At 35.9% G+C, this 25,496-nt stretch overlaps 1 protein-coding gene across 2 annotated transcripts in view; it reads left to right on the top strand.

Moving 5' to 3' along the window:
• Positions 1–25,496, top strand: part of SORCS1 (sortilin related VPS10 domain containing receptor 1) — a 292,547-nt gene that overhangs the window by 121,057 nt on the left and 145,994 nt on the right. For both annotated transcript variants that reach the window (XM_035330764.1, XM_035330765.1), the window contains exon 3: positions 3,831–3,930. In XM_035330764.1, the coding sequence (XP_035186655.1) occupies positions 3,831–3,930 (100 nt within the window). The remainder of the gene's footprint in view (positions 1–3,830; positions 3,931–25,496) is intronic.

The raw sequence follows: 25,496 nt of genomic DNA, 5'->3' as shown, positions 1-25,496 counted from the left end.
GTCCTCAGCAGCTTACATTAAATAAGTACAGACAGTCTTAAATTTGTAACAAAGGAGAGTAAACAATGACTTGCTAGGGAGTTTGTTTAATGTATATATTCAAACTGACAGTCCTCTGAATTTGTCTGTGCTTCTTGAGAAAGAAGATCATTTCCATAGGGTTCGTGTAACAGGGTGATTCAGGTTGCCTATTATAGTTGTGAAATATTGGTAGGAAAGAATTGAGATATATTCATGACAGTAGGTGGACTAATGGAATTCAGTGACTTTATTTAAAATGTGTGGGAGTTTATTATAATTCTATAATAGAAATGTCATTTACCCTGACAGAAGGAGAGGGAAAAGCCCCATCAATGAATAATAATGAAGTTATTTAAATGTCAACTTTCTTGCAAACAGTTTGCAAAAAATAAATTATTCTACATGTTTTTAGTTGAGGTTTGTTTTAATTTATTATGTACGAAGTCATAGTTTCAGTCCCACAGGTTTTTTTTTTTTTTTTTTTTTAATACTGTCAAATAACCTAGTAATAATTAAAATGTTTATCTCATTGGGTGTTTGCAGAAATCATTCTGAATCACCAACTAAGTAGGAAGTCTGATTCTAAACAGCTACAGGTAAAATTTGGGATTGATTTAGTGGAACCAATTACAACTAAAATGGTGGGACAGGTGTGAAATTATCAGAATGGAGTCTAAATACTCTGTTTCCGAAAATCATTCTTTTAGTCTAACTCGTTTGCATTTCAGTAACATCCACAATGTCCTAACACATCTGGCTTTTTCTCATTTAATTAGATTGGTACAGATCTCATCTCTCTGCAGACCTTGTTTCAAACTCAGCTGGACTTACTTAGATTAAGCCTATAACTATACCCACATTCTGAAATGAAACATTTTACACGGGGATTTAAATTATTTGATGAGACCTGTTCTGCAATGTCTCTCCCCCCAGCAAATAAGTAAATAAATACATGGGAAAAAAAAAAAAAAATAAAAATGGCAGCATGCATGTCTACACAAGACCTAATAAAATGACTTGCTGTTTGCTCAGTTATAGGTAGTTATTTCATTGGCTATGTCTTTTCAGCAGATGGTTCAGAAGGTATGACGTTTCTTTGCTGTGTGTTTTTCAGGTCTATAGGTCCTGGGTGTAGTCCTTTTCAGATGATTTAGCCAGACATATGCTTGCTCTGTTTATTTTACACAGACTAAAACTGAGTTCTCTCTGCAGAGCTTCAGAGAAGCAGCTCTACCCCACAAAGAGTGGGAGTGATATATATCCGTTCCCCTTCAGACAACAGGGATTTAATTTGTTGATCCTATGCTGACATTACTTCTCAGGCCCTGCTGAGGTGCATCTGTCTTTTGCAACACTTTCAGGTTAGGCTAGTTTTCTGGATCACCAAGTGACTGATAAGTTTTCATAGGATAGGAGTCCATGATGCTTTATATACCTATTTAATACAACAAAGGAAGAGTTTGTTATTCAGGCTTCTAATCAATGTCTGCTCTGTTGTATACATATGTATAATAGGAATAAGATAAAGGCAGCTTGGTGATATCCCTGGGTCACATCCCAGGCTTCAGGTGTATGTGGTGTTTCGTTTTTATATGATTCTTTTGTTCCACTGTTCTGTGTGTGTGTATCTACCGCCCTCTCTTTGTGTTAAAGCACTTTTGGGTGCCCATCTGCTGTTGTATGATATTTATCTGTCTATTAAATCTAAGGGTAACTATAAAGTGGTGTAAGAGAAAACAGATTGTAGCTGGGCAGGTAGGAGGACTGGCTGTTACTAATTTAGAACAGGATGATGTGAGCGAGATCTAACAGTAGCTCTTTTTATCACTTGCATATTTGTCCATCTGCCAAAACAACAACAAAAAAACAACAAAATAAAAATGGTTTTCCAAGTTTTCCAACCTTTCTGTTGCTTTTATAGATGTTGACAGAAGCGTACACTTCCATCTGTAGATGATATTACCTGTAAATAAAGCTGTGAACGCAAAATAATTGCCTAGAAATTTGAAGTAAGAAAGGGCTGGCACTTCTGACTAAGATTATCATTTGCAATAGGCCTTCAACATCTGTTTGGTTGTACTGTGGTGGGGGTGTACTTTAACAATTTCCAAACAAATTTTATGGGTCAGATTTCCTTCATTCTTATCCCTTTTTGAAGGGTCCCATTTTGAAATCATTGTCACTGTTTTTTTTTTTCTTTTCTTTTCTTTTTTTTTTTTTTTTTTTTCCCCTTTTAATAAATCTTTATTAGCTTATAATTCACAAGAGCATGCCTTGTTTTTGATGCAGAAATAATGATTTCTGAGTAGGCAGGGCAGTGAAGTGGAGAGGGTTACCACAGTCAACCAGCAGTCCTTGGCAAGGCTGTGGTCAGTCTCCCTTAACCTTCCCCTAAACACAGGAAGGTCTCTGAAACATTCAGTAATAGAAATAACTGTAGTTATATGTAGAAATAGTTGGGCTAGTTTAGCTGTGCTCCTGAGATGACCTTATCTTCTGATTGATCTTTCCTTTTATGAGAACTTGATATTAATCTTCTAACCAGCAAAGGTCATGCACTGATATGGGCGTATACGTTTATTAGAGGCAGGGGGAGGAAAAAGCCATGTTTGTAGACCACAGGCCAATTGTTACAGAACAAAGACAAGACATGTGCAAATACTTTGATAAAGTTCCTGAATACAAAGACTCTCTTTAATGCAAATTCACATTTTGTTGCAATTTGTTTTAATGGATGAAAGTCCAAGCTGATGCCTTCTTGTGTTGTGTATTGATTATGAAGTCTGAAATCCCAGAAGCTATGGCATGAATTTAGTCAGCTGTAGATGTGGGATCCAATCCAAAAATCTAAATCCTGTGCCACTGCATTAAAAACAAAAAAATAAATAAAAAGATAATGTACTTTGGTAGGCATTAAGTATTTTTTAAATACCTTTGGAAATTGGCTAACTGCACTACACTTGGGCTGATTCTCTAAGTTCCTTGGATATTAGGACATCATTCAAGCAAGCATGAGCTGCATAATGAACAAAAACTCTGCTGATAGTTGATCTTGGTTCCAGTCAAGCATTCAGAGCAGATATTATGGGAACTTTGTACAGTCTTGTTTGTTTGTGTTTTTTTTTTTTTTGTTTTTTTTTTTGTTCCTCCCCAAGACGTGTAGTCAGTATCTCTATGGGCAACTCTCATAACAGAAATATATTATTTTCCCTGCTGAATGGGGGGAAAATACTGTTCTTAAAAGAAGAATAAAATGTGTCCATACTTTCTGTTGGTCTGTGTGAATAAAACCACATAAATTGTAGCTGTAATGCTTGTATGGTTAGTTTTTCAAAAACACATCACTGGTTTTCATAGAAAACTGAACTCTAATTTAACTGAACAATCAACTGAAGCGGCTACATTAGAATATGCTAAGAAAAGACTCTTATCTTAGCAAAATTTAATCTAAGCTTGAAATATACATTGAGCTGATAACTCTAGTCTCTTACTGTCTGCTATTTAGTATTTCTGACAATCATTATCATCTTCTATATGCAGAATTTATCATTTCTTATTGTACATGTTTATTTAAATATGCTTTGGGAAGATGTTGTTTTAATTTTTCCTAATCTAATTTAAATGCAAATTTTAAGCACTCACATGATGCTGTGTGTATATAATTAAGTATCATTATATACTACATGAATCATTCAAAAAGCTCCGGAGAGCCATTCTACTATGTAAAGCATAACTTACATTGAAAAGCTGCCAAGTGACTTGTGGTTTTGTGATTGTTTGTACTTATGAAATCTCTTATTGAATTATAGGTCAACGGATTATGGGACAACATATGAGAAACTGAATGATAAAGTTGGCCTGAAGACTATTTTGAGCTACTTGTATGTTTGTCCAACAAACAAACGTAAGGTAGGTAATAATGTTGTTGGCTCATTTTTATTTTGCTGTGACTTCTGTCCTAGTATACTCTTTCTGTTTCTTCAATATCCACTATTACCGACTAGAAATTCTCTCTCTGTCTCCCTGACCTTGAAAAAAATATGTAACTTTACCAAAATATATGGGTGGTCTAAACCAGCATACCACCTACCTGTGTACTTCAGGGAATATACATTAGCAAAAGATGACCATTAAATGGATAGACGTAATAGTTATCGTGTATCTAATTGTTTGCTTATCTTCTGCCTGGTGGTGAATTTTTTCTGGAATTGAGAGAGACTCATTAAAATGACAGAAATGCATCTACAGTGACCAGGTTGTATGTAACATTATTTCTTTTAAGTACTTCTAGTAGTGAACTGAACGGGATTTGACAAAATCCTGCAGAGAAAATGCATTCCAAAGCCCAGAAGGTTTTAATCATGCAAGCACCCTGCTGAGTAACAATTTACTAAGAATTTGTAGTGCTGACATTCATAAAAGGAAACTGATGCTTTCTCTGATGTATGTTTTTGACTTTTTTTTTTTTTTTTGTAATTTGGATTTATGCAATAGGAAGGGGTGAAGCACAGTTCACAATGATGATGAAGACTTGTATTCTTATATGTGGATATGCTAGTAAAAGTGATATTGTTTAAAGGTTCTTGTTATGTGAGTTATCTCATATTTGGTGATAGGCAGTTATTAATAATGGTGGTTTTGTGTGGACATTAAAAGTAGCTAAAATCTTCCTGAAATTACTAGGTATTTCATTTCAGATTTCCTCATATGTAGGTCCAGGGGAAAAAAAAGATATATCAAAGCATGATTAAAGAAATTGTAGTGGTGACATCATTATAATTGCAACTTTTTGGCTATAGGATTGTGCACACTCAGTGTGTAGAAGGCCATACTCCAGTTTTATCTTTTACCAAAGGGGTTATGAACCTGGATAACATCATTTTCTCTTTTTGCTTTCTGTCTTAGTGCATAGTTTGAATTGTTCTAGTAAGAAGTGCATTGCTTCAGCAGAAAATGCTAGTGAAGACTCATTTGCAAGGAGGCACTGTATACTTGGGCAGCTAAGCCTACTATTGATGTTGTTGTCATTACATTAAAACATTTTATTATTCTTTCAGAGAGCATAGGAAAGGCAGAAGGACCTGTCACAACAGAGGGGACAATGCCTACCATTATTCTGTTGTAGATCAACTTTAACTCTTTATTCAAAACAAACTGGCACCTCTAGGTGCAAGTCATTGGACCTGTTAAGAAATTGACCCTAAGATGAGACAAATCACATCCAAGTGTTGCCTACTTTTCTCCTACCGACTGCAAGGTGAAGCCTTGGGATGAAAATTGGATTAAATGTTCCCAAGTTAGTGGACAGATACTGTCTCATTACAACTGACCCATGACAGAGATCTAAAGCTTCTCATTAGAAGCTGAATAATGAAATCATCAGATCACTCAAATGTCTTTCAGGTATGAGGATTGAAAGGATAATCTCTGGCACATAAACTGTAGTGTGGCGAGTTTACATATATTCATGCCTGATGTTTGTTGGAGAGTAATAATACTGTTCTCCAAAAGAAGTAACAGGTGTTTTAGCTGGGCAACATCTGTATGATCCTTTAACTATTGTGGTGCAGAAAAACCTAAGCAGAAACTAAGGGTTTTGCAGGCATATTAGGACAACTTAGTGCATTCTGGCTCTGAAAATCTTTCACCACCTCTGGCTGCATCTTCCCGCTCTCTCCCTCACACTGCCACATTGTTTGTGTAGCCATCTGGTGAGCTGGATCAAAGACTAATCTGCCTGAAAATTAATACCTTTCCAGCTCAAAAAACAAATAGATGAAAAGAAAAAGATTTCACCTGGAAGGGTGGAATTGCCCATTCTGGCAACAGACCGTACTAAAGTTGGCCTGTAATCGATATGGGACAGTGCCAGAGGAAAGCTGCAACACCTGGGATGAAAAGACCTTAGTAAAGGTTTAAGACTGATTTTTACAAAACTTATTTGAGCAAGAGCAGAATTAGGTCTGCATGGAGAACTTTGGGAGGATTTGCTTATGCTACCTATTTCTGTATAATATCAAACTATTCCTCCAGGAAACATTTAGCTTTAAACACCTAGCTCATCTCCCACGATTAAGAAAGCATGGGGAAGAGAATGTAGATCTATGTAGTACTTCTACACTAAAAATGCTTTTGCAGCAGAAGACAGAAATATTAGAAGCCTTAGGGTCTTTATCATACCTGCTGTGGAATGGAAAACATAGGAAACATTTACAGTTTTTAACACCAAAAACATTTTCAGTTAAAACCTCTGGATCCTAAGACCTTTTTTTTGTTGTTTTTGTTTTTGTTTTTGTTTTGTTTTGTTTTGTTTTTCCTGAAATTGTGATATAGCTGTGAGAAACTCTACTCTGAAAGTAGCATTTTGTTTCACTATTGTGGGCCAAGTGGTTAGCTACAGACATTTTTGTTGTTGTTGTTCTGAATTTCAAGTGCTCTAAAATACATAAATTTTATAATATACATTTTGTTGGTATGAAGGGTTTATGCACGGCTCTTGTTAACACTGGAGAAATGGTAACAGTGTTCTCCCTAAATATGTAATATGTAGAAAGTGATTTTTCTCCGACTGCACCTGCAACCTTCAGTGTTCTTTGTTCCACAAAGCTTTCATTTGCAGAGAGAAAAGACTTATTCAACAGTGAAAAATATGTGGTCAATTTATTATCTTGCAGGTAGATCTTGTTATAACAGTGATTCAAAAGGTGCCAGCATGTGCTTAACTTACTGATGCTGCCTTCTTACTGGAAAAAAAAAAAAAAAAAAAAAAAAAAAAAAAGTCCTTTTAGCATTTGATTAACTTTTAGGAATAGTCTCATTGAAGCAAGGAAAATGCTGAATTTGCTAATTCAAGACCAATTGCTTCCAATGAGGAAACCAAGTATATCTTGTACGTAGTCTTGTCTGTTCTTTGAAAAGCAGAGCAGTTAGAACACTGAAGTGTAGAATTCATGTAATTAGATTTATTCAAATAATTAATAGACTTGTTCATAAATTTGTGATGATTTTCACATTATGGAACATGAGTTGAATAAATTGTTTGTTATACTTTTTTTTTTTTTTTTCTCTGCTCTGCCTATAAAAATATGTACCTATAAATATACATGATTTGCAGAGCTTCTCACTGTGACTGCTAATTTCTTTCTAAAAGCTTTCATATTCCAATTTTTGTCTCCTTATTCATGAAGTTAAATCCTTTAACCAGACACTGCAAGCAATGTCATATTACAAAAGGGTGGTCTGAAAATACAGGTGAGAACAAAGCCATTATTTACAACTTAAGCTGCTGACCTATGTCTGTCACTTTTTACTTTTCTGAATTACAGTATTTTCTTTAGGAAATTACAGAAAATGGTAAGTAATATAGTGATGTATTAGCCCTGGCAATAAGAGAGGTGGAAACCCTGTTTTTCAGTATTCTTCTTCCACTAAATTACTGTACTAACTGTCCCTATGATTGATGTCACAGACCAGGGAAGAAAAAAATTGTAACACATGCATCTTGCAAAAGACACTGTGGATGTTTGAGTTTTTGTCAACAAATTTTCAGAAGAGACAATCCCCAATGTATAATAAATCCCTAGGCTTATGTATGTCAACATTGGTTTATTTTTTAGGTGCATACAGCCTTTTGTGAAGGGATATAAAATGATTTATAGGTTTCTACATGAAGAAATAGTGTTTGGGAATAAAGCACTGGTGGTTTAAAAAGTAAAACAAACTAGAAATCCATGTTGATAACTTGAAAATCCTTTTGCAAAACTTTGACATTCACTTTCCTACAAATTTGCACACTAAGTTTTATGGTCTTTCTTTATAAAAACATTTCAAATAGGTTGCTTTCAAGCATTGCATGGAAAATCATAGCTATGGAAATAAAAGTGGGTATGGGTGGGTGTGGGGCACTTTACAATTGGTTACCTAGAGGTTTTCTTTGACTAACGATGTTCTACTGGCTCATTTAGACACTTCATCCTTGTATACAGAACACTGCACAAACTGGCTCTGCAAAGAGCACAGTATGTTCGTTCTTTGTACTTTCAAGCCCATTGCACCTATGTATCTCCAGTTAATTAATAAATACCGGGTGATAGTATCTGCCAACAACTTTATGCTATTAACAGGACTGGTGCATCAGACATTTCCTGTCAGTTCGAATGTTTGTGTTAGGTTTTTCGTTTAGTGTTCTCTCCTTTTTACAGACCTGCCTTGAATTTTCCCTTTATTCCTCCAACTGTTTGGATAATTGCTGTGCAGTACGGTGTCCTCTTTTATTTCTCTCAAAAGATGAATGGATTACAGATGCCTTCCTCTTCTTTTATACTTAGTGTTGTGATTAACACCTTTATCACAGCATGTTAAACACTGTCCTGTTGTGTGTGTAGCTCAAAGATAACAGGTATTTATTGTAAATATAATTGCATGGGTTTCAGTTCTGGCTAGATCCCTAACTGCTTCAAATTCATTTCTATTAATGAGTTTTAAATGAAAGGAAACCAAAGAAATGGGGCCTCAGCCTTCTGTTCTTTCTAGTGTGGGGTGGGTGGAGGGGAGAAGAGGTGGTGAAATCTTTCTACCTGTCAATCATGAAAGACAGGAGAAGATTTACCCATACTAGCCTGAATGTGAATGATTGAGCACTACTTTGTATCCTGTGTTATTAGAAGAGTTCATTTGCTTCAGGGAGGTTTATAGTTTTGAAATGTAAACTACAACTGTATAGTTGTATAAAGGTTGAGACCCAGTGCTATGTGCTTTGCACTGGCCATTCTACCTGATCTTCTGAGCATTGGGGAAAACATCTTTGTCCGTAGAGATGAACCTGAGTTCTACCTGTCATTGCTTTTTCTGTAGAAGTTGATACCTTCAGTTGCTGAAATCAGATTGGGATCAAAATTTTCTCTCTCACCAGTCTTACTGTGGAAAATTTCAGAAGTCTGATGTAATGGCAAGGCTTGATTTTTGTGCTCAAGGAAATACAGTTCTTTCCAGTTGTGTCCTCCTTGTAGGCCTCTATAAATCTTACTGTTAAGACAACCAGTTTGTATCAGAGAGGTTAGAGCTCAGCAGAGCTCAAAGCACAACTCACTGCAGACTGAGCCAGATCCTGTGACTGTCAAGGGATGGCATCCTTAGCAAAGTAGGTGCAGTGGGACACCCTGGGTCTACAGTCGATCAGTCATTCCAATAACCCAAAGTGCTCTTGTAGTCTGCTTTTGCAGTGATAAAATCAATTGTTCTGTTGCTCTTTTTTTTTTTTTTTTTTTTTTCATTTGGAAGTAAAGGTACTCGTTAGCTGTGGGCTGTGAGTACAGCCTTGAAAGGGGCAGTCATAAGGGACCAAAAAGGCATTGTCTTACAGGTGTGAATATTTTATTTTTCCTTAATGATGTATTCCACAGGAGATTTCAATGAGATGTTTAAGAAAGATCTCTTACAGTCGAAAGGGAGGAACCACCTTATACTGAAGTATTTTGCAAGTTGAAACATAAATGTTATCAAATGAAAATTTGTTTAGAATAAAACCCATATAGCATAAGAAGATATATGTAGAAGCCCCCTTGATTTTTATTTATTTATTTTTAATGTCCTTACACTATGGCCACAGATGATGCTTAGTAGCCTCATCTTTTACTTCGGAGAAAATATTTTGGAGGGAATGAGTCAAAAGAGCATGGACTGGGACTCATCCTCTGATTTTGCTGATCTGATAGGCTATTTGGGCTAGATAGCAATACAGATGCCTTTTCTTCAGTGCTCTTCTAATGGAACAATATGAGTTCTTTCTCATTTATATATTTTCTCCAAGTACAGTTGTCTAATCTCATTCAACAATTTTGGTTTAAGATTTCACCTCCTGATCAGAAAGAACTGAAATCCTGAACCTACATGGCTCAGAATTATTTTGGGCTGTCGTGGTTTTTCAGTGGATTTCTGGTAAGACTGTGCACAGAAGAGATCACTCTCCATAGGAGAAGGGATGCCTTACCCCTAAATTAAGAGTTTTTTCATTTTCTGCAGTTCCACAAGAGGGATGGAGCATGTCTACTGCTGTTAAAAGCTGCAGTATTTTATTTTATTTTATTTTATTTTATTTTATTTTATTTTATTTTATTTTATGAAGCTAATGCAAATAAGATATTTTTGTGGAAAAGATTGGTGATTTTCACTTCAGTTTGTAATATCTGTAGACTCAAGATTGATGCTTCTACCTGTGCACTGCTTCTCCTTGTGAACACTTGCTATTGACTGAGAATAGATTTGACTTCTATTTCAGACAGTTGCCTTTTGTGCCCATCAATATGAAAACAAACAAACAAAAAAGATAGTCAAAATATTTTTAATTCTTAGTTTGGAAATGTAGATTTTTCCTCAAATATTTTTGATATGATTTCAGGCAGCTGAAGATCAGTAGGATTTCACTGAAGTCAATGATGATCTGTAAAGCAGCAGTGACTGAAGAGCTGGTCTTGTATTGTTAGTCTTTAATACCGAGTTCATGGGAAACCAATAATTAACGAGCAATTTGATCCATGCTAACAAAGTGAAGGTAGAATCTCATCTTTCAAAGTGAATATTCTGAATTTTGAAGTGTCTGGCATCATTCACTACCAAACTTTCTGATTCATGCCTACTGTATGTGACAGTTCTCACAATAGCCATTACATTCAAAGCCCTTACCATTATTCTAAATTTATATATCTTCTTGGATATGAAATGAAATCAAAGCCCATTTATTCTTCTGCTTCTCTTGTAAGGCTATCAAAAATAGTGGCAGTTTTGACATTTTCCCACACAAAGTTGTACTACAGTATGACGTTCTATCTCACAGAAGTCTCCAAGGACCAGCTGAGTGTTAAAACTAATGATAGAAAAGTATGAGCCATAGAATTCATCTTTAGAGCTAAGATTCATCCAGACTGAGGAGGGTCTCAAAGGTGTTATTTCCATTCTGAATTGTTTCTCTATTCTCTGCTTTCTATAAACCAGACAGTAAAAATTAATTCAAGATTATATGTTGCTGAATGTCACTCAGTTCTTTGATCCCTTTTTAATTCCTCAGCAATTTACCAAATATTCTGGAACAGACAATATCCCTTTTGGCAAGACAGGATATATGACAGCAGTTTAGAGAACAGAGAAATAAGTTGTTGGTTGCAGGCCGCGTAGCAGCAGCTGGGATTGCTGGTAGTGTAAGTAAGTGTCTAACTACAGAGCAGACAAGTCTTACTGTCAAACCTGTAGCTCTGTCCATTTGTATAAGTAAGACAGGATGTTTAAACCAGGAAAAAGCCAGTTCACCTAACACTGATTTATATTTTTCCACTATGGAAAAAGCTAGCCCCAAGCAGGTAAAAATCAGCTTGTTCAGAGTCTCATAAAGTTGGACTAAAATAGATATACAGTAAGGTTGTTTTCATTTGCCTTCTGGATTCTGAGCCGTTTAAGATAGATATCTAATTCTCACTTTCATATCATTTCACTGCTGTTTTCTGTTACGAACATATTTGTTTGTTCATTAAATGTTGAAATTGTCTTATTATATGACTTCAGATGTTGAGCTTAAAGGAAATGATAGTGTGGTACTGTGCCATAATAATATGATGGCTGGTATGTTGAGGATTGGAGCTGTGAAAAATAACAAATAAATACATTATATATGAATATTCACCACAGGAGCTCTGAACTCAACTCTCTCTTGCCAAACCTGCAACAAAGACATATGTAGTATGTGTTAATTAGCAGATAGGGTAATCTGTAATGCATGTTCACTGGAAGATTGCAATTGCTCACTCCTTTTGTAGTCTAGATGTGTGTTGTTATGACGAAATGAATGACTAAATCACAGTATACGGGAGTGTTAAGCCTTCTGTCTAACTATGCTTGAAGTACAAGGAGAAGTAAAGAAAACAGAGAAAAAAACATTTTTGTTTATGAAGCTTCTGATTGATAAATTCTGGAAAATACAGAGTAAAGAGTGTGGTGACAAAGATTAATGAATGGAATTAGAAAGTTTTCTGATTGCTGAGAAAATGTAGAATTTGACTTCTACACAGCTAGCATGAGAATTAGTAGAGAGATCTTTGTGGAAGCGGCCAAGCTTCTTGGAGAAAAAGGCAATAATTCAGTCAAAAGTAGCATAGAAAAGAGGCTACAAAGTTTAAAACTTACCAAAAATAAGGCACTGTAATCAGATTATTTCCCTGTACTTTTTAAATCATTTTTTTTTTTTTTCTCTGAAATCTTCTTATTCCATTTCTCTACCTTTTTCATTAAGAGCCAGAAAAGAATAAAAAGATTTAGGAAGGGCATATAACGTGAAGAAAAAGGAAAATACAGTGTTTACTACGTCTTGGAGAAAATGACATAGAGAGGCTGGGGGTATGAGCACACAAAATTTTCTTTGTTTACCATGACTTAGCTTTCATATGGGTACAGTCTGAAAGCCTAGAAGTTCACACATAACCAGTTTACCTGTTTTCCTGTGGAGGAGTCTACTACCATGTTCAATACTATTAATCTCAGAGAGTTGTGTTCACAGCTAATCCAAATACACAGCTAGTATGTTGTTTTCTTAAACTGCCAGTGTAGTTTTTAGAAAAAAAAAAAAAAAAAAAGGAAAGAAAAAAGAAAAAAAAAAAAAGGTGGCAGAATATTTTAAAGGCAAGAAACATTTAAATTAACACACTATTTGACAAGAACGAATCAAATTTACAATGTGTTCTATTGTATATAGAGCATTATGAATAATGGATTTTGCTATTTAGAGAAAGAGAAATTTCACATTGATTGAAAGCACTTATTTCTATTATTTCTATTCAAACTTTTTTTTTTTTTTTTTTTTTTTTTTTTTTTTTCAGGTCAACCAAGTCTCTTTTCTCTTAAAGAGATAAATGTTAAATGGAAAATGTTTTTTTTTTTTTTTTTTGTGGGGTGAAAAGCCATAATAATTTTGTTTTGAAATGTTTCAACTTTTAAATTCCATTGAAAACAATGGAAATGTATAATGATAATGATACTTAAAATACTTTCTTAATCACTTTGCTGATTCTGTCATTGTTAGAAGCCTTCCCTTAACAGCCAAATACAGTAAAATACTGTGAATTTTCTGCACATATGTATTTAGGCCTTAGTCCTGGGTACACGTAAAAAGTATTCATAGTCTCCAGTTTATATACCTGATTTCTTCATTGAAGGAAATAAGGAGAACAAGAAAGGAATTCAGTGGACAACAAATGGCAAGGGAAAAATCAGTAGAGAGTGATTCTAGAAGTAATTTAGGATAGCTGAGCAATTTAGTTGCAGCGAGAACATTCTGTCCTTAGTCCCTTGCATGGACAATCATCAGGAGTATGCACAAAGGAACTGGGAGTAAATGGTAATCTGGTCTTTGCAGCCCAAACTCCCTGTATGCAGCCATTTCTCATGGTTTTGCCTCATCTGCCTAATGATGAGGCACTTCTGTGCCTATATCAATATCTTTTTCACATTTGTATCGTTTAGATACATTCACCTGAATACAGACAGAAAATATACAGACAGAGAGAAAGCAGACAATAAGATGACACACAAAGAAAAATAAATCAGAAAATGACAAAACTGTCATTTTCTGATTATTTTTTTTTTTTGTGCTTCAGAATTATATTGTGTCCTAAGCAAACAAGATTAAAAACAAACACAAAACAAAACAAACAACAAAAGATCAATTTTCCATATTCTAGGGCTCCTTTGTACAGCAAATTACACAAAGTTTGAACATTATTGTTATTAACCAGAATATATTCTAGAGCATAGAATGATTTAGCCTTGCGTGTATGGTGTGATGCTGGGTTCCATGTCTGATTGCTCATTAGTTCAGTACTTTCTGTGAATTCTGTTCTTGAGCATGTTGCCTACTCCAGAACCTTCCTAGTGAAGACAGCCTGCTAGAATTAGTTCCTTAATAGGCTTGAAGCATGGCAATGGGTTTACAGCTATTTATGGACATACAGGACTCAGAACTTAATACCATAGTATTGCTACTCACCATTCTGCATCTAGCTAAGTCTATTTTATCCTACTCATATGTTAGGATCTTTGCAGGTAGAGATTCTTCCTCTGCTTGAACAGCAACTGTGTTTGGGGTCTGGTGCACAGTTTGTCTTTGATTTATTTCTATTACTAATGACACATAATTAATTAAATAGTGTAGCAGACTTAAAGGACAGCAGTCTATGCCTAGTTTTTGGCATTTAGGAAAGAAATGAAAGCTATATCTATATGCCCTGCCTAACGTAATGTTGTTCGTCTTCCAGGAACTAAAGAACAATTACAGGTGAACCAAAGGCAGCAGGACAGCACCTCTTAGGGAAGAAAATATAAGCTTATCTGCCTAATTCTTGAGAATCTCAGTCTTTTATGGATTCTTTGTTGGTACTTCAGAAGAAATATTGTTAATCCTAGCTTGTAAATGAGAACAAATGTATATTTTGCTAAATTAAATAAAATAGTTGCAAAGACAGGAATTAAATACAGGATCTTTTTGTAAACTTAGCCAATAAATAACAACAACAAACCAACCAAAACAACAACAAAAAAACAACTCTTTTCTCCTAATTCATGCAATACTGGAAAATCTCATATCCTTTTACACCATTCCTTTCTGGCAGGGACTCTCAGGCTGCATAATACCCATGAACATTTGAACCCTTCATTTGTAATGCTAAAAAAGGGGTCTCTCTTCACCACAACTAAAGAACAGAAAGGAAAGAAGGAAACATATTTCTAAGTCTGCTTGGGAGAAGATATGCAGTAGACCGATTCAAAGGGATTGAGAAAGCTGAAGTCAGTCATCCAATGTAGCAGTGGGCAAAGTTCACAAATCATCTGCTACCCCAGACCTCTGTGTGTCTAACACCACTGCGCACTGAAATATTCCCTTCTTATCTTGAAAATGAATTAATTTCTCCCATGCCTTTTCAAATGTCTGGCATTTTGAACCTTGGAGCTGAGAGCTAGCTTCCAAGTCATGTCCTTTATTTAAAGTGTTTCACCACCCTCTTTTTATACTACGTCCACCAGTGAAACTCTTCCACAAGTTCCAGGATGCTAAACCTTTCCTTTTGCTGCTGTTTCAAGTGTGTTACTGACATTTATAAGCTCTCACAGGAGCATTCAGTCAATTACCACTGAAGACTACCATTGTTCCAAGGAGACTGACCTTTCCCCTAGGGCACCAATTAAAATCTATTACTTTTATTCCCACAGTGCTTGCTGTAATTGGAGCTGTGGCTCTTTGCCAGCTAGAACTAGTTGGATTTTCATCTCATTTATTAGTGAAACTTTGTTAAAGATAACAAAAATGAAAATTACAAAATATATGTATATACTTTAGGGAAAACCTATTTTTTATTAATCTTTTTAGTTATTTTTTTCACTTGTCATCAGGAATATGAGAAAAATTCAAGGAAAATAATAGATATGTTTCACATGATGGCATTGCTTGCTTGCTTCCTCTTTCTGTTTTCTTCCTTCAGCTAATGTGCTTCAATTATTCTGTAGCACAAATTTGCCAGCAATTGTAGGACAAATGTGCTGTGGGCCTTGCTAATATTTACTATGCTATGAAAGTTAAGGGGAGAATCATGGAGCACTTGCTTGTGAACTTGCCAAGTGTCTTGAGCAACACTGGTTGCCCTTGTATTACAATCTGCTAGAAACAATCACTGTGATGTTCATTACTAGCAGCAAAGTTGCATGCTATGGTTAAATTTCTTCCCAAGAGCAAGGCTACCAATCTGGAAATACTGACAGTTCTTTACAATATTCTGGACTTTTAACATGCTTTTTTGTTTGTGTATTTTCTTTTGCCAGCTTGAGAAGGTTGTGTTAGATGTGAATCAGGCTCAAGATTGATTTTTATGTCTAATAAACCTGGAAAAATAAAACTTCCTGAACTGGGGGATGAATTAACTGCATGAACAGATTTGTCAAGGTTTGCTAGATATATTATGGGAAAAAAATACAGAAAAGGAAAAAAAAAAAAAAGTATTTTACAGAAGAGTTTTAAATTTTTCTTGGGATAAACCAAAAACCCTTTTTTCTTTTTTTTTTTTTTTTTTTTTTTTTTTTTTTTTTTTTTTGTCATCAGAAGTGGTAAGCAAAAGATTATGACTTAGGAGACCAGTGACTTAAGAGACCAGCCCCTAGAGATGAATACAAACTTCCAATGTCTGATGCCAGCAGGAGGCAACTATGTTTGTATGATAAAGATGTAGTTTATCATCTGTGCCATTTAATGCTCTAATATTAAAAATCCAAAGTAACACCAGTTAATTAAGTCTTTTTATATGGGGGGAGGGAGAGCAACCAAACTTGATTCGTTGTAGCTGCATAAAGAGAAACTGAAGTATTGAGACTTACCTGAGAAGGCTAAGAGGTAGAACTATCCAAAGCCTTTGCACTTGCTAAAACAGTTTCCTTCACATCTGAAGAGAACCATTGTAGATGATGGTAGTGATAAGATAGAGACAAGAACCCTTTTCTAATGAACATTACTAGAACAAAATACGACATAGGCTTTATGGGGTGAGAAGCATTGGTCCTGGAGTTATTGGTGTCTAAAGTGAATTTGACTTTGGCTTAAAACATATAATTATACCTGTGTTACAGGAGCAGTGCCTTCACCTTCTATAAACCTTCCTAACTCAATAATTCTAAGTTTGGGTTTTGGCTTAACTTCCACATTGTTTTCTCTGATACTAAGCTACTGCTTTCTCTGACAGGTCTGAAAAGACAGTTTGGAAAGGTTCTCTGGAGACTGTTGCCTTAGAGAAATCTCCTACCCAGTCTTTACAGTGTAAACTGTGACAGTAGGAGTAGCAGATACTAGACGTTTGCGCTCTGCACCTGGGTTATGTCACAATATTAAAACTGATATTTTCATTAAGTATTCTTAAATGTCTTAGGTGTGTACGTGTCATTTTCCTGATTCTGCAGGCAGCCTGAAAAATAACTCTGAAATATGTGAATTGCTCTGTACATCCCAATGAGGTATTAATTCAAATTCTGGGTAATCAAAAACTGTATCTGCAGTTTTAACCTTACTGTGAGTGCAGACATACGCTATTAACTCAACTGACGTCACCATATCTAGGCTGATGAGCAACCCTGATCCTTTTGCTATCTGTTATGCAGGTCATATATTGCAATAAATTTTTCCTCTTTACAACAAAATAAAGTTGAAATGGTTGTCCTACAGGCAGAATTTGGATAGGAAATGAAAACCATCTGATGTGAATTTGGCATACAGATAAATCCTGGAGCAATGATTACCAGCTTCATTGGATGGATGTACATAAACTACCATTCCCACAGTATCTGTGCAGCTCACATCCTCTAAATAAACTAAAAAAAAAAAAAAAGGCATTTATTTTTCTCCTACTGACTGATAACAACCGCGCAGTGTATGTTAACTAGCTGTCAGCATGTTTATGCTTGTCACAGCAGAGACCCACAACACCAGAAGCCGTAAAATAAAATAAAGGTGTATGTATTACTGCTTTTTAGCTGTGTCAGCCTGCCTGTGTTTACTTGGTCCTGTAATTAGTATCATGACATTAGCTGTTCAGATTAAGATTGTAGTTACACATGTTGTAAACAAGGGCTAGGAGTAAAAGAAAAGTCATGACTAGAGAGAAGATTAATAAATGTCTCAAATGGCAAGGTTATTTCTGTGAGTGTTCCAGATTCCAACACTTGTCCACTGCTCAGTCTATGTTTCTGCAATGTTCAAGAACCTAAAATCATATTACCTATATGTTTGTATGTAAGGATGGCTCTAAATGTGTTATTTGCAAGCATGCTGAGTGTGCACTAAAGAGAAACTCAGTGAGAAAATAAACCACTTCTTTGCGCTCCAGGATTCCCTAACTTTCACTGAGAATTGTCTTAGCTAATAGCATGTGACTAATCATCACTGTATGGTTGATATTGATCAGAAAAGTCAACCATGAAGTGATTCTTTTTTGCAACCAATACAGTGGGACCTGCAGGCCGTTTGAGTTTGTCTTGTTTTATTTTTTTTTCACCTTTTGGAGAGCAGATGCAGCAATGTAGTCTCATAGAGCTAAGTCAGAAGGACCCAGGTGTTAGATTCCTTATCAGGTTCCCTGAAGACATTATTGATATAAACAAATCTGTTGGTAGTAATAACTTGCCCACGCACCTCCATTGCAGAACTGATTATGGGTTGAGGAAGAGCATCCCAACATGTCTAAAGCTCAGGTTTTTGTGGTATGTCCATTGTGCCACTGGCAAGTGGCAGACTGGCACAACCCAAGTTAGCTCTCCAGCTAATACAGCTACCACCAACAGGGACATAGATTGCAATATAGATTACACCTGCCTGTCATGAAAATGGGGTGCTTTCCTTATATGGCTGAAGCCTGTTAATATCAGTACTTGAGTTACCTGAATTATATTCATATTCGTAGGAGTCTTAACCCCCAAAGCAGTTGGGAGGTGACTTTAAGATATGTAAAGATTATTAAGAACCTAGACTTCAAGTAATGTGGGTTTATTTCTGTACTTGCTTCCCAATTTGCCTCATAACTTTGAAAAAGCTATACTGATGATTTATACCTAGAACTACTAACTCTTGACCTCTGCAAAACAGAAGGTTGTTTCACTGAGATATGTTTTGAGTTTCTTTGGGAGGTGAGGTGTTGTTTAACTGCAAACAATTTTTATTAATAGTTAAATCATGTGCATAATAAAAATTAGACTCCCACTATAAAAAGGTTATATTATTCAATATATCTAAAATACAGCCACAGTAAAAGCTGCGTGTATAGGTTCTATTTGGAATTATATGAATAGGTGCTACATTATACTATATTCTCTTGTACATTACTCCTTTGTGAGAGATGCACAGGCTATACCACTTGAGATCAGAAAAACATGTCTTTCAGTAAAAAGACATTTGCTAAACTAGATGCACTAATATTTTATGAAGCGAATTTGTCAGAATAATAATGAGAAAACATTTTTTGCTGGGGTATTGCAAACAAACAAACAAAAAGAAACAAACAAACAAAAAAAAAAACAAAAAAACACCAACAACAAATAAAACACCAGACCCTGAACAGTGTATCTTTAGGTTATCTGCTTTCCAATTCTAAATAGCAGAAGGGCTGTTCTCTCTTTAAAATGCAACAGCTCAGAAAAAAAATAAATGTCTCATCTTTTTGAAAAATCCATCCCTAAATGTCATAAAATATTACACGGTAATCTGTCAAATCATTCACACTGAAGGCTGCTGTAGTCCAGCTTGATTTTAATCTAAAAGGAAATTAGCTCACGTTTCCTCATTCTGGGTCAGACCTTTATGCCACGTGGGTTCTTTCCCAAGGGTCTTCCAGGTACTAGGGTGGTTGTGACTGTAGACAACATTAATGATACTGACTGTGTAATGGGAGAGGTGATTTTTTGGAGGTACAGAGGGTCAGGCAGGTACTTAGCTCACAGCAACTGCCTTCAATGCATAATCCTTATATGCAAGTCTTTGTTATTGTTTCTATCCTGATAAAATGTTCCATCTCAATGATTGGTGTAGAGCACTAAAGATAAGTTCTACACTTGTTTGAACATGTGGAAGAACCTCTTTCCCTTTCAACTTGTGAAGATTTGTAATCATCTCAGTCACTTAACATATGGGCATGTTTTTTTGTCTGTTTTTGGTGTTTTGGCAATGCAAGTGAACAGTGGATCTTTCTGAGCTAGACTGACAGTCTTCTGCATGGCTGAACAAGAGCATGTCCAACTTCCTTCTCTAAACTGTCTTCAGGCAGTCTTCTCTTCACCATAAGAAAAGAAGTTCATGTCCAGTGGCTGTGGCTTTGTTTTCTCTAGATAAAATTATTCATGAGCATAGCAAAGAGTTAGAAAACTTCCAAAAGTAAAAAAAAAAATAAAATAAATATTATTATTTTCATAATTCCTATCTTCATTTCATTCTCAGGTAGCTAGAAGCCTAGATGAAATTTTGCAATGTTGAAATGGATGTGCTGAGAGGAGATGTCCTCACCAGGTACTGCAGCCCGGCCTGGCATGCTCACTGCAGCATTCCGATGGCTTAGCCCAGCAGCCAGCAGGAACTGTATTTTTTTTTTTTTTTTTTTCAGACTGGATATCAGGAAAATGTTCTTCACCGAGAGTGTGGTTGGGCACTGGAATAGGCTCCCTAGGGAAGTGGTCACAGCACCGAGCCTGACAGAGTTCAAGAAGTGTGTGGAAAACTCTCTCAGACACATGGTCTGACTTTTTTCTTTGTGCACCCAGGAGTTGGACTCAATGTTCCTTGTGGGTCCCTTCCAACTCAGATATTCTATGATTGTGTGATTCTGTGATATTTTTCAGCCTGCTCATCGGTAGTGTCTGAGGCCAAGAAAATTAGTGGACATGATGGTTACAAAGGTCACCATCACATTACAGAAGAGCGAAAGGCTGCCAGTAGTAACCTAGCAAGTCATAATACAGCAGGTAGCAGGATAGCTTAGGTTCTCCTTGGCTGGAGCTGTCTCATTTCTTTTCAAACCACTGTAGGCTTCAACACAGAGAAGGCATATCAAGAGATTACACTCTGCTGTGAGGGCAGGTGGGTAAGAAGTATGCAGGCAAGCAATCCATTCAGGTGTTAACAGCATAGTGATCACAGAGGTAACTCAGCCTCCATCTCATCTCTTTTTTTTTTAGTTGCTGACAGCCACCTCTGAGTAGTTTTACTGGGAAAGGTTTCACTATCTTCATTGTCCCTTTAATTCTTTGCTTCAACTTGCTAACAAGGGTTTCTTTGACTAACAATCTATGCTGTAATGAGCACATGCACAGTAGGAATTTGGATCCTTTTCCAAATTATTTCACTTGAACTGTCAAACTACAGCTGGAGAATGGCAGTTCTCATCACTACTGGTGTCGGAGGTGTTTTTAAGTGCTACCCACTGTTATTAGAAATTTTATGTTCCTCAGAATATTCTTCTTTCCAGCCTCTCTTACAGCTGTGCTTCTTTGGAAGTGCCTATCCCACCACCTTGGTCCCAAAATGTTTTAAGTACCAGAGCTCCATGAAGCCATCATAGATCATAATAAACCTAGTTTAAGCTGACTGAGTGAAGTGTTGAAGATATGTCATTAGTTAGGCTAATAGCCCATACAAGAAACTCTTTCTTCCTGATTCCCCCTCTTCCAAACTCCCCTGCATCACTTTAGGATAAGAGAGAATAGATATCCAAACCTTGCATTTTCCAGATGCAGATAATCACTGCCCTCCAGGCATTGCTTAGCTGGTTGTGTGTCTGTTCTGTTTTCCTTCTCAGTGGTCTTGGCTATTTTCCTTTGAAGGCAGAGGAGGAATCTTGGCATCATTCAGGGAAAAGAAGAAAAATGCCCAGGGTTTTTTGTACATCTGACTACATCTGCTCTTAATGGCTAATTGCTCCTCTCTTCAAAGACATGCCAAGAAAAAAAAGCATAAGTAAAAAGCTGAGCTATAGCTCATCTCCAATGTCATTTCACTGTCATTTTGAAAATTTACCTAAGTAGCAAAGGCATTTAAAAGTGGCTTTGCACTGAGCAGCCAGCACTGCTGGTTCATGACAAATTGCGCTGCTGTTAAGATAAGCGAACTGTGGTGAGAGAGTGTTTCATGGGGTAAGAACACACATTTGTGAGGGTAGATGTGTTTAATAGACTGTGTTATGCATTTGTTTCAGAATTTATTTACATATGGACTAAGAAGCTATACCTCTTAACAAGGAGGTTTTGGATTGAAAAGTGTTGTTTTAAAGTATCAGGAACTTGGATTTTTTTCTGAAAGACTTTTCTGTGTCAGTTCTTTTTTGATCAGTGGTTCCCCTCACACACAAATGCGTGCAAGCAGATCTGAAAACACCTGGTAGATAGAATCTCAGCTGAAATAAGCTAACAGTGTTTTGCATACTAATTATCAAAATTTTTATGTTAAAGGATTGCTTCATCTGTTCTTGAAATTAGAGTTGGCCAGCTTTTTTTTTTTTTTTTTTTTTTTTTTTTTTTTTTCCGGGAAGAGGGGAAGATTAAAAAATATTTATTTTCCAAGGGTAGCACAATTTTTGGGAAAGATGTGTTCAAACCTGTTTGTTTTTTCAAAAGTGGAGAGGAGGGGGGAAAATTGAAGGATTTCAGGATTTTTTTCCTGATGGAAGTAAGAGTTTTCTTTTTTGATTATGAATATTTCTAAGAAGCAATGGAATAAAAATACACAAATTTCCTTACTCCATTCCATGTGAAATATCTTTTTCTAGGGCAGAACATATTTGGGCCTGTTTAACAGCATGTGGTGAAAGTACAGAAAATGTTTATATGAGAAAAGAAATAAGGAGGAAATCACCTCTTTCTGAAGCTGCAGGGCAAATTTAGGCAGAAAATGTAATTAGACAAGTTAAAAAATGCTTGAGAGAACAGAAATTGCTAGCATCATTCCTGAACAGTGTTGTGGTAACTGTAATGAATTCAAGAGGTCAGCACAGTACTTTGAAGTGTAGTCTGGAAGCCTGCAGTGAAAAAAAGAACAACAAAATTAGACAAGAGGAGGGGTGCTTATTTAGTTTAACATTTGTCATAAGCATATAAGCCACAGCTAGGAGATCTGGGGAGAGTAAGTATTTTCCAGTCATTCAAAGGGAAATTTGTTTATACTTCAGTGTTCAGTTAGTAAAGCCAGTTATTGAGTCTTAAAATCTGCATTTAGATAGGACTTTGAATGAGGGAAACTATGTTAATGCACCCACCAATGTTGTTTCAAATTCAGGAACATAAAGAAGGAAAAGGAGGCTTCATCTCTGCTATCTCACCACCTTGAGGTAACCTTGCTTCTTGCAATATCAAGAATATGCCTATACAAAAGCTTTGTTTTAAAGCCCTGAAGTGTCCCTATTCTATATATCTATGTCATGTAATAATATGAGTAAACGTAACTACAACAAAAGTTAGGAAAGGGAAGTAGGTAAAGCAAAAAATGAGACAGCCAAATGTTTTTTTCACAATAAGAGCTGAGCTGGTTATTAGAATATACAGCCTTGTTAATCTGAGTAATAATAAGAATAATTAATATGTTTTGCTTTTGTTCTAATTGTGATTATAGGTGGAATAGTTTGAAAAATATAAATCTGTTTATCATGTTATACAAGATCCTTTTACCCTGCTTAAATTACAGTTACTAATTGATTTACTAAACTAATGAAGCCTTAGGTGAAAATAAGATCAAGGTGTAACAAAAGTGTAACAAGGTGTAACCTCAAGGTGTAACAAAATCAGGGTGTCCAGAGAAGAGTACTAAGTGAGTTGGAACAAAAAACTTGAATGAAGAAAAGAAATAGATCCAAGCCTGTCCTGAAAATGGTTTACAAGCTTTTAAATGTAAATATATCACAGAATTTCACAAGCCATGGATCTAACTTTAATCACTATCTTGCTGTTTGAAAATCAGCCACACAGGCTCTCACTTGGTTAACATTCATTTTACTAGTCTCAGATCTTGATCCAAAATCTACTGAAGTCAATAAAAAGACTTGCTTTGAATTAAAGTATTCTTATCAGCATGTCAGAAGAGCTTCCCCTCTCTCTTCCACTATTGCAGCACGGAAAACAAGAGCGCAGCAGAATATTTGGCAAGAAGGTGAGATTTTCTTTGAGCCTGGGGACAAGCTGGGCTCAGAGACAATGCTCTGTACTTCATCAGATCTTCTAAAGTGTCATTTCAGTAGGCGATAGAACCTCTAAACCTTTGAGGTGTTTCAGAGATTACCCCAATAGGCATCCCTTTTTATTTTTCAGATTAGTGCTCAAGTCCTACATATAGCTCATGTAGCTCATGTAGTTAATATATCAGTTTCATATGCTACTCAGATACCACTGTGGTTTCCATACCAGAGATTGATGCATAGTCTACTGTACTAAACAAGATAAACAAAATGAAATATATACAAAGTGCTCCTGGTAGTTTTGTAGTCAAAAATGTACACATATCAAGAAACCAGTATTGCAGTCAACAACACTTAATAACCTGTATATCATTCCTTGGTTGTTCTTGTATACCTGACATCCCCCATAAAACCAGAAAGTCAAGAGTAACCATTTGTGAAAAGGGATTTATGATTGTTTGCGGAATAATCTCTGTGGTGATGCTCAAAAGAAAATACCTGTATTGTGCAGTCAGAGCTTTTAAAATGATGGCCAGCTGAGCAGCCAGGCTAGACTATTTAATATGTTATCCGATTTATACGTGTCCATTCACAGTTAGGTACCTGTACACTGGACAGTATGTATGTTGAAGTATCTCGTATTTTTAACTATATCTGGGATTTCTTTTACATCTGAAAGAAATTTGGATCTGTCCGTATTAAATTCAAAGTTGCTATTGTCTTCTGCATTTGGTTATACATAACGTGATGAAAACTAATAGGGTCTCTTTTGCCATTAACATCTATGTCTGAATAGTCAAGAGCAGATAACTGATGAGAAGATTTAAAAAAGTCTAAAAACATTAAACAGTTTGTCTACATCTGCAAAACTACTGGTGAAATGGGAACTCGAATCCCAGTGGAAGTCCCAGCCTTGTGACATATTAATTACCTATGAATTTGGCAATGTTTCTTCTTCAGAAAGTTCCTGATTCAGTTAAAATGTTGCTGAGAACATTCCATTTGCAATGTCAATGGAAGGTCAGCTGCATACAGGAGGTTGATGGAGGCAAAACAGAAGAGAGCATTGTAGTTATGATTAGCTTGAAGTACATATGACTGATAGTCCTTGTGCAATAAAAAATAATAAATTATTCTTTTGTCAAACTCAGCCAGAGGTAATATTTTTGGATGATATTAGATGATATTTATTAATCAATAGTTATTGTCAAGACTTGCAACAATAACAAGATAAGCTCTGTTTTTTCTGTCTTGCTCTTGTGGAAATTGGTTCTTTTTACAATAGAGTTGTGCTGCCTTTCCTTTCTCATGCAGTTGTTCAAGGTGCTGTGAAATTCATTCCAATGTATAAGTAGTGGCATAAGCAAATTCTGTTTCTCCTAGGTTGGAACCATGCACATTGGGCTTTTTTTTTTTTCTTCTTTCTTTTTTTTTTTTTTTTTTCGGCCCGCCCCCCCCCCCCCTTTTTTTTCTTCAGAAAGGTGAATAAGTATAAATGAATTTGTACTTAAATTTTCAGAGACTTTGGGTTTTTAGTCTTTAGGTGACGGTGTGTTTATTTTTATTTTATTTTGATTTAGGTCTAATGATTACACTGTGTAAAAAGTGTTCCTTAATTGATTTTGTATTAGGAGCTTCATCCTAAATCTTGAGGGGACTGTTCAAGAGAGTTACTCAAAGTTGTACTCTGGTATAAGCAACAGCCAAGACCTCTCTTCTCTTCTCTTCTCTTCTCTTCTCTTCTCTTCTCTTCTCTTC

Source organism: Oxyura jamaicensis, chromosome 6 (genome assembly GCF_011077185.1).
Source record: "Oxyura jamaicensis isolate SHBP4307 breed ruddy duck chromosome 6, BPBGC_Ojam_1.0, whole genome shotgun sequence".
Taxonomy (NCBI): Eukaryota; Metazoa; Chordata; class Aves; order Anseriformes; family Anatidae; genus Oxyura; species Oxyura jamaicensis.
The sequence above is the reverse complement of the archived record's forward strand: the minus strand, read 5'-3'. Positions and strand labels throughout refer to the sequence as shown.